Source organism: Eurypyga helias, unplaced genomic scaffold, assembly GCF_000690775.1.
Source record: "Eurypyga helias isolate BGI_N326 unplaced genomic scaffold, ASM69077v1 scaffold17334, whole genome shotgun sequence".
NCBI lineage: Eukaryota > Metazoa > Chordata > Aves > Eurypygiformes > Eurypygidae > Eurypyga > Eurypyga helias.
The window spans coordinates 1-9,946 of record NW_010245792.1 but is presented as its reverse complement, the minus strand read 5'-3'; the positions used below and the strand labels follow the sequence as shown (position 1 = coordinate 9,946).

The window sequence follows — 9,946 nt, the reverse complement described above, 5'->3', positions numbered from 1 at the left end:
TGAACAGTAAGGATGGTGACGTGCTTTTAAGTTCTTTAAATCTGATGGTTTTACGATCCTGATTAAGCATTTGGGAGGCTTTTTAAAAAGGACTGGAAGAATTTGATTACCCACATTGGTAATGTTCAGTGGAGTCTCTTTCACTGAAAAAATCAGGCTTGCTTATCTTGACATGTGACTGCACTTCATATTATATAATAATATTAATATTATTATAAGTACATTTCAATATTATGTAATTGAGCTAGTTCAGGTACAAAAAACTAATGCAGAAGCATTGACACCACACTTTTCAGTCTAATTTAACAGGCTCAGAAGTGACGGTAGGTTAGCCCAGCAGGACACCACAAAATGTGGTTAAACTGCTGCTGACAGCCAAGCTGGCGTTTTGGAGGCTACACAGGTTTCTTTCTAGCCAGACTGCTTTTCAGTATAAACTAGTCTGTATCGACCCATGAAAAAAAAAAAAAGTTTGTTTTTTTTAATTTTATTTTTCAGTAATTTCTACCAATCCAGAAGTACTGCTAAGATTGGGAAAAGAAGAGGTAAGTCTTTTTGTTTGTTAAGAATTAATAAAATTTCATTTGGGAGGGGGATGAAAGTATGTACAATTACATTTTCCTCTGGCTGCTGCTGTGGTGGACTACTGGTCAGGTACTGTGTATGTTTCTTCAGACATTGTTATTGTTCTAATATTTTTTTCTTCCCCTGTATTATAATTACTAAAATTACCTAGTTGCAATGAATAATCTTTTAAACAAACTATCTATTATCTTATTATCTTATCTATTGCATTTCACACTTGGTATAAAATCAATAATGTAGCGTTGTGTGTTACAGAGAAGAGTCAGTATTCTTAGATCTGGAGTCCTGTGGCAATAATCTGCAAATTTTTTTGGGGTCCTTCCAGCCTTGAAGAAAAGAATAAATAATAAATGTCTTGGGGGTGGCATTACACTACATTGATTGGGCATTGATATGCAACATGACCTGATAATATTCCTGTGGCTATGGCTTTAAAAACCAAAACAAAGAGCCCACGTTTTTTGTTTTCTTTTTTCTAGCAGCTTTCCTTCCTCTAGGATCATTCACAACTGGGAACGCAGCTGCTGTTAAGAGTCACTATAAACATAATGTTTGGTTACACACTTTCATTTGAATGTATTGCTCTGGCATGTTCTTGATACACCTTTTTGCGGCCTATTTTGTTGAAGATTCCTCTTTTGGGTTTATTTCAGATGTTGCATACACGGGGCTTATTTGCTTCTCTAGAATATTTTCACAATTCTTTTTTTTTTTGAGCTAAATATAAAATTTCTCATAGTTTGTGAAGACACAAAATGCATCCAAATCCTGTGTCCATATTAAAAAAAACCAAAACCAAACAAAAAACCCGCCATAAACTATTAGAAATACTTTGAAAAATATAATGCACTAATGAAAGATCCAGTCCCTTGAGAGTCCACTATTCCCTATTTTCAGCAGCGCATATGACTTCTGGCTACAGTCGCTTTTATTTCTCCCTCTTTCCTCTGCCAAATATGTGCATATCACTGAGGACCATTTAATTAATAGATGCAATGAGTCTTTCTTTGCAGCATCTTTATTTTCTGAGTGCTATACATTTTACGTTGGTGCAACTAGCATGGATTCATTCTTGCAAACAGCTGCGATGATGTAGACAACACCGCCCTGGTGCTGTAGACTTTTTCTCCTCAGTCTTTCATTAGATTAGCAGCTCGTGTGTGTGCTCCATATTCTGCTTAAGGTAAAACTATGTTGTTTTGCAGAGCTTCAGTAAGACCCAGATGAACAGCTGGTGACAGTAACATTTTAAATATCTCCCACTGGATTTAAAAATAGTGCGTCACTCTATAGCCATATTTCTTAAGAAATTACAGATGATTTTGGTCCTCTTTACCAGATATACAGCTATAACCTTACACAGAACAAATACTACAGGCTGAAGTATCTACAAACTGTAGGTTTATTTTTACTTTTTATAGTTGCAGAGAGTAAGGAATGATCTTGAAATTATGCTGTCAACAGTTTTGTTGAAAAATGGACAGCTGGACGAAGATCTGAAAAGGTAATACGGTAATTTGGATTTATGAATGCTATAAGCTTTTTTACTACTTTTTTTTTTTAATTGCCCAGGAAAACTATTTATCTGTCGTACCATTTGCTACTTTTTATGTTTCAAAGAGAACAGCAGTGGTACGAGGAACAGGAGCAGACACTACATACTCTTGAAGAAATTGAAGAGGGAGAAACCCAAGTTGAACAACCTTCCATAACAAGGTATTTCTACAGTCTTGGGTTTTCATATTGAAGATTTTAAATTTTGGCAAGATCAAGTCAGCAAACAAATTCTTAAAACATATTCCTTGTTTTGTTAAATAGATCAAATACTGACTCAGTAATCAATAATTGAAACATGGAAACTACTGCTACTACCTGCTTGTATCCTGTAATTCAACATGTTGAACTTGTAGCAATAGAAAATAAGGGATACTTTTACTTAACAACTTCTTAATTATTTTATTGAATTTCATATTCTATTGTTTTTATTATTAGTTTGAATACTAGAGCAGTTAAAGAACTGCAAAGTAAAATGTTAAAACTAAATGAATATAAGGAAGAACTCTTGAATGCTCTGAGTGGAATTCTAGAAGATTATTTTCCCCATCCACAGGAAGTTGGAAGCTCTAAAAAGGAAGAGGTAAGATTTTTCTTAATAATTATTAAATTTGGAATGTTCAAATTTTTTTATTTAGATACAGTATCTTTTTTAGGTCGTTAGCCTAGAGTCAACAGTTATATTTTGAAATAAGTATAGTTCTTACAGCTGATACTTTGTTTAATTCTTATTTTGGGTTGGTTTATATTATTTAAGGCTGTTCCCAGCTGGGTATTTTCTTTTTTAATGTATATATCCTTTACCCAATGAGATGCATAGCAATGTATTGTATTTCTTTCTGAACTGTAAGCTGTGGCAAATTTGGAAATGGTGAAGGTTTCACTCCAAGTTGTTCCATTTTCTTCTTCACTGGACTAGGCATGTGGATTCATATTTTCCTTGGCAAAGCAAATTTTAATTGTCTAACAATGTTTTTGGAACAATAAGGACAAGTGTTTATAATTACACTGCAGTTTGGAATGTTAACCATCAGTTTCTGTTCAGGCAAACCGGGCCAAAAATTATCTTAAAACTTTAGGGAAAATAGGCAGTCAGGGAGTATTTTGCATAATAAATTCAGTCTACAGTAAAAATAAACATTTTACCATTACTATTTGAAAGAACAGTTACCAAAAAATCTACAGAACAGGCAAGGGTTCATTTAGATTTCAGACACGCTTAAGAATACTGAAGTAGAAAGGATTTCTTTAATCCACTTTCCTGTTATGTCAGACAACCACATAATACTTTAATATTATCATTGAGCTTCATTTTAAAACTAATTATTTTTGTTACTACTGTTTTTACTGGGTCTTGTTCTAGTACCTCAGTATGCTGGTTAGAAACTGCCTCCTAAATTCCAGTCTAAATTTATTCATGTCTTAACACAGATCCCTGTATTCTTATGCCAGTATTGTCCCTAGAATAGTGCTTTTTCTTTCTTGTGTTTATTTTTCCTGATATATTTATACACAGCAATCTTACATCCTGTCTTTCTTGGTTTTGCTAATTGAACTAGCAAAGATTTCTTGTTCTTCTCCAGTAAGATAATTCTTTTCAATTCCCTGTCTTACCCTAGTAATACCCATTTTCTTTATTTGCTTCCACTTAGATTCATCTTCTGTGGAAGCTGGTAAAAAAAACAGTATTATTGACAAAACTACTGGCTCACATTCATCACAAAAGCAACTGATTACACCCTTGTCTTTTTCTTCCTGTTACTTCCAACTGAGAAACCCTGAAACTTTAATTTTTTTTTTCCATAGAAGTATGCATTTTGCATCTAAAAATACCAAATAGAACCTTTTAAGGCATGATGTCCATTTTCAAAGTCTTACTCAACCATTTTATTGTATTACCTTGTAATTCTTCCGCAGCTATATAAGGTACATTTTATTCCAACACTGAGAATTTAAAGCTTCAGGGATTTAATTAACAGTTGTCTTTCAATCATCCATTTCCACTTTGTGCAAGCTTCTTGTGTTCTCACTGGGCCTCGTGCAGAACTACCATGAGGCACTGAATTCTGCAGGACGTGGCTCCAGAGGAGAGTGAACGGCTCCAGGCCTCGCTGCTCTGGTTCAACCCTCCTTCCACCAGGCACCTCTGTCTGGGATTGCAAACTGCAGGGAAGACTTGAATAACAGCAGCTGGGGTTAGCTTCTGTTGTTGTGGCCAAACACCTTTAGCATAGGTAGTGATTGACATAAGAATTATCTTGCATTTTAAATCTCTGATTAAAACAACAACAACAAAAAATAAACCACCACCCACATTTTTTTTTTCCAGGATAAAAAATGTGAAAAGACAAGTGTAAATGGTTCAGGTTAAATAAATGCTGAGCATCCTGCTTAAAAGTGGCTTTATAAACATTAATTAATTATATAAGCATTGATTAATTAGAGGTACTTATATTGGTGGTACTTACAATATGTAAATAATACAATTTTATAAAACAATATAGACAATGTATATTATAAACCTAGTAAAATAAGTTTGCTAATTCTCTGAGAGTGCAAACCTCTTTACCCTCATATCCCCAGGACTTTACCCTTTGTATATCAGTTTTAGTAATTACTAAAATCATAACCTAATTTCAATTTTGAACCTTGAATATTGAACCCAATTCCTAAGTCACAAAATATTGGTTTTGGCCAGGGAAATACAACAGCTGAGGCTACAAATTATCTTCATGTTTGCTCCAATCATGAAGCTGCTTTTGCAGCTTCTTAGCATAGATTCTGTTTCCTCTGCTTAATGTCAAGATAAAGGCACAAAGATAGGCATTACTGAGCCGCAGCTCCGTGGTTTGCCAGATTTCCATGGAGCAGGCGGTATGTCCCCCTTGTGGTTTTCTGAAGGTGAGAGTATTAAGAACTGTGACTGGAAAAAAGGAGCCAGAACCTGTCTTTCACAAATTCTTCATTGCCTATGTTCATTCTTCTGTTCCAGAAATGGAGTTCGTATATGATGCTGCACATCTGTTAGTATCTTAGGACCTAAGTTGGCGTATTCAACAGCAGTGCAGAGAAAGCAGACACCAGTGCTGTATTACTCCTTTATTTTGTTGAATGTGAAGAGCAAGGGGAAAAAGGATAAAATTGAAAAATAAAATGATCGGGTTCACCATGCAACAGTTTACAAGCATTGCTTGCTGAAGGAATCCCTATCAGTTTATAGGCAAATATGTTGATTTGCTTGCTACAAATGAAAACAGTCGATTTTCTAATGGATTGCTGCACAAGTAATATTTTATCAAGGACTTTCCTTTTTTTTTGTTGTTGATGATTCTACTTCTTAAGATTGGCCAATTTTTTTAATTAAAGTCAGAGAAAAAGTAGAAAATACTAGCAAATCATGAAAAAAATATTAAGACACTATGTACTCAAGTCTTGAGCTATATCAAAATTGCATTGTAAACATTTTTCTGAAGTCCAGGAAATCTTTTTTTCCCTAACAGATCATATTCATAGAATGTTTTGTAGGGTAGGACATTTATAAATGTGATGTACTTGGTTTTATTTAGATGTAAAGCCAATTAGATATATTATGATCACTTAAGATTAATATTTTTAGTAATTAATTTAAAAATATTACATTTAAAGTGTATAATTCTGAACTGTTAGATAAATGATTCAAATATTGCCTTGTATTTTTGTCGTGACTAAATCTAAATAAGTCTTTATCTGTTGTGTACTATGCGATCAAATAATTCTGCGATTATTTTTGTCAGTTAACGTTTTTGGTTTCTGCTAATTGGACTGTGGGTGGTTGTCTTTGCAGAAGTCTACAGTAAAGCCAGCTGTAGAACTGATAACGCTGCATGAAATTTTGGAGGTAAGATGGTTTTGTTATGTAGAGATTTGGGGGATTTTCCAATAGTCAGATCTGATGAAAACGTACTAATAAGATAACCATACATCACATACTGTCGTTATTTAACATCATTAATTGAGAAGCAGAATGTTTAAGAACGTTATGTCAGATTGTTCCATGTCGTGCTATATTTTGTACTGTTTCAATAAAAATATTTCTGAAATACAATACAATAACAGTTATAGAAGGGCCAGTTAATGTGTAGTCTCGTGTATTGACTTGGGTTATCTTCTTATATGAGGGAATTGATGAATCTGATTTATGCATTTCTAACTGATTTTTTTTTTAAGTATGCCAGCATTGCTGGATGTATTTTTAATCATGGTGCAATTTATGAATTTAAATTGCAAAGCACAATGTTGAAGGAGCATTAAAAATCTTTTCACTAGCATTGTGCCTTCTTGTCTTAAATGTAGCTTTTGAAGTGAAATTTTGTGTTCCTCCTCCATCCTCACTCTTCAGGCAGTTGTAAGCATCTACATGTAAGACCTCCCAAGGGAAGTCTTTTTCCTGAGGGAAAACTTGATGAATAACAACTTTCTGGTATTAAGATGCTATGATCTGGTCACTATGACATTGTTGTACTTTAGTTTAAAGCCCAGACTTTGGGCTTACCTCATCAAAATAATCTTACATGCTTCAAGTATCTCAGCATGCCTATTATAACCAAATTAGGCAGAGCTTGAAAACAGATCAGAATTTAAAATAGCCACATTCCCTGTGGAACTAAAATTTTACAGCTCTTCTAATGTTTTAAAAGTGCCATTCATGTTCTTCTGACATTGCTAATCTCCTCAAAATGTGAACATATCCAAGTAAAGTATGATTTCCATTTGGCAGAACATGCTACTTCCAAAAATTCAAATTTAGTTTTAATTTTTACTGTCTTGGCATAGACTGTCAACGTCCCTTATCTTTGTTTTATGGAGATTTTTTTTGTTGTGGTTGAGCAACTCTGTTCTAGCTTCATGTGCCTGTTAAACTTCAAAAGTGTTTTCTTAGATACAGATAATAGTCTCTTAAAGAGACAGATGCAAAGTCATCTTTGTATTAGAAGTACAGATTTAGGATTTGCTGTTGTAAAAATGTAATTCATTCACATAATTACAGTCATGTAATTACATGAATTACATTACATGCCTTCCTAACCATGTCTCCTCAATCATTTTTAATAAATCCACTTTGACAAACTAGGTGTATATGTTTATATTCTTTGGGTCTATCAGTACCTACTTCATTAAATTAGCGTAAGTAGAACACAAGCAGTAAACTCTCTTTTTTTTCTCATGGAAACCTCAGAATTTTTCTCATACTACTTTTTATTCCAGTAATGAGCTGTAATGTTTTACAAATGTAGTAATTCTTTCTCCTTTGAACAGGTTGAGGATTATTCCTTTCCAATTTGAGCATTTAGTTAACTAGTTTAAGATTGGAAAGACACTTTATGATACAAATGTATGTAAAGTTATAGCCTTAAAGGCTATTTTGGAATATCAGATGTCAGAAAGGACTAAGTAACAATACATCTAAAATAATGCATTTGGACTAAATATTCAGAATTGGGGCAGATGAGTACAAAATACATAAACTGCAATAATTCTTTGGAATGTTCTGAAAAAAAAAAGCTTGTTTTGGTTTTTGTATAGCAATGGGTGAAAAAAATTCAAGTCTGTTGGCAAGGATTTTGACTTTTTCTTTAGTGGTAAAGACACAGACAGAATATTTTATGCCTATTGAAATTAGGGAAGCTATAACATTTGGAAGCTCTGAATAGAAAGATGAAATATCTGGGATGAATAGAGAGTGCCATGGGATGGGTAAGACTAAATAATCCATAATGTCTGCAGTATTCCCCATAAGCAATATTATGAGGGCATAAGCATGGTCTCCAAGAACAGAAAAAGAATGTCAAAACTGGCCTTGTTTTTTAACTCCATTAACTAGCAAAGGAGAAGTAAGGAAGTATCAAGAGGAGTATAAATTCATTGTTGTAAGGTCCTTGTCATGTCCAAGCAAGAAGTGATGTTAAGAGTTTAGATAATCCATTTATGAGATGGGAAAAAGATTTGATGCGCAAACACAGTGAAGTTAAACAAGGACTATGATGTTTAACTTTTTACAGGTGCAAACTTACTTCTAGCAGTACCTACAGAAAGACACAAAATACAAGAAAAAGAATTCTTCCCCATCTAAGAAGGCAGATGTTTTAAATTTTTTTTTTAGCTTATTATTGAGACAAAACTTAGAAAAATTGCAAGATGGACATTCTTTTCTGCTAAAATCTGAAAGAGTGAAGGATGGTAATTTGTTGACAGTCATTATGGTTTTGAGGCAAGTGATTGCCAAAAATCTAACTTTCCTACTTATTTAATGCTTTTAGTCTTTAACAGATACTGATTTGAAGAACAATTATGTAAGGATTTACCACCTTCACTCCATATTTTTTAGGCATTTACAGTTACTCTAGCTAAAATCCACTAAGATTTTTGACAGACGGTGAAAACCTAGTCTGGATAAACAGAGAATTCTGGTTCTAATTTTTACATCAAAAAAGATGTAATGAAGTTAATTGCCAAGTCCTTTGTTTTACTTCTACCTTGAACAGGTTTTGTATTTTTTCTGTAGTTTTGTATTTCGTGTTAAGTTTCTCATTACGATCATTTGCATATATTCACTAAAAGGAGATAGAAATCTAGCTGTTAATTTCCCAAATCTTATCCTTTTGGTCTTCCAGACTCTTGTAAATACATTAATAAGCATCCCGCATGAACCCTACATAACGATCGATGACTCGTTTTGGCCACCTTATGTTGAGATGCTGTTACAATTTGGAATTGCCCTGAGACATCCAGAAGATCCAAACAGAATACGCCTAGAAGCCTTTCATCAGTAACGTGACCTACATGCTTATTTTAAAACAAAACAAAGCACCAGTACTCTTACTTGTGGCACTAAGACATGCTTAGGAAATATGAAAAAAGGCAAGAGTTTTCACTTTAACTGCTCTCACTCACAGTTACAGCTGGCTTCCATTTCTATGGCAACCGATGCCAAGATTTTCCCTGTGAAGGATTTTATCAGCTGTTTTGATAGCATGTAAATTCCAGGTAATGGGCAAAGTAAATATGTTTAACAGTTGGTTATACTTTACAAGTCATATTAAAGTCATTACTCTTATTTTCTATATTAATTTTCTATATTGCTTTAATTCTTCTCGGGTTCCTTTAGTATTTTGTTGCACTCTGTAGAGGCAAAATTTGTAAGAGTTCAACTCCTCCTGTACATGGCCTCACAGACACTTGGAACTAACAGTGAAGTGTCATGTTAAGAATGTGTTTGGGTTTTTTTCCAGATCCTTTGCAAACAAATTTATTGGTTTTAAGATAAACACTTGGAAAAGCTGACACATCTTTCTGTGCAAAGGTCTACAAGATGTTGAGGATGCAGCTCTACAATTGCATGCTTCCTAAATAGCTCATATTGTGTTATGCTATATTGCCTAACAGTACCTGCCTTCATTTTTTTAGTTTTATCAAGGCTTATAACAAATATCTGTTCTGCTGTTGTCTACATCAACAGATTCTATATTATGCTAGTTGATAGTTACCAATAAATGCTGTCTTTGTGTGATCCTAATCTGCTTTTATGTAGCCTTTGTTATTGTAGTCCATGGATGCGCAAATGATAGCTTGCCCAATTTTACACAAATAGTCTGAAATTAACCCCACAATTGGAGCTGGAAACTTTACTTTTGTGCATCTATAGTGACTATAATCTTTGGCAATAAAATATGCCTTTTATTAACCAGATTTCAGTTTACTGAGGTGGGAACTTCAATGATATTTCAGTTTACAGAAAAATAAAGGGTTGTATAGAATCACAGAATGGTTT

The 9,946-nt window shown here is 33.8% G+C and overlaps 1 protein-coding gene across 1 annotated transcript; it reads left to right on the top strand.

Moving 5' to 3' along the window:
- Nucleotides 1–498: 498 nt before the first annotated feature.
- On the top strand, nucleotides 499–8,948 carry CENPK (centromere protein K; the record flags this gene model as incomplete). The annotated part of the gene is made up of 6 exons (XM_010150202.1): nucleotides 499–545; nucleotides 2,007–2,089; nucleotides 2,206–2,301; nucleotides 2,578–2,722; nucleotides 5,963–6,016; nucleotides 8,790–8,948. Coding segments are annotated over 6 exons (584 nt in total), but the record flags the coding sequence as incomplete, so codon positions are not given.
- Between the last annotated feature and the right edge of the window lie 998 nt (nucleotides 8,949–9,946).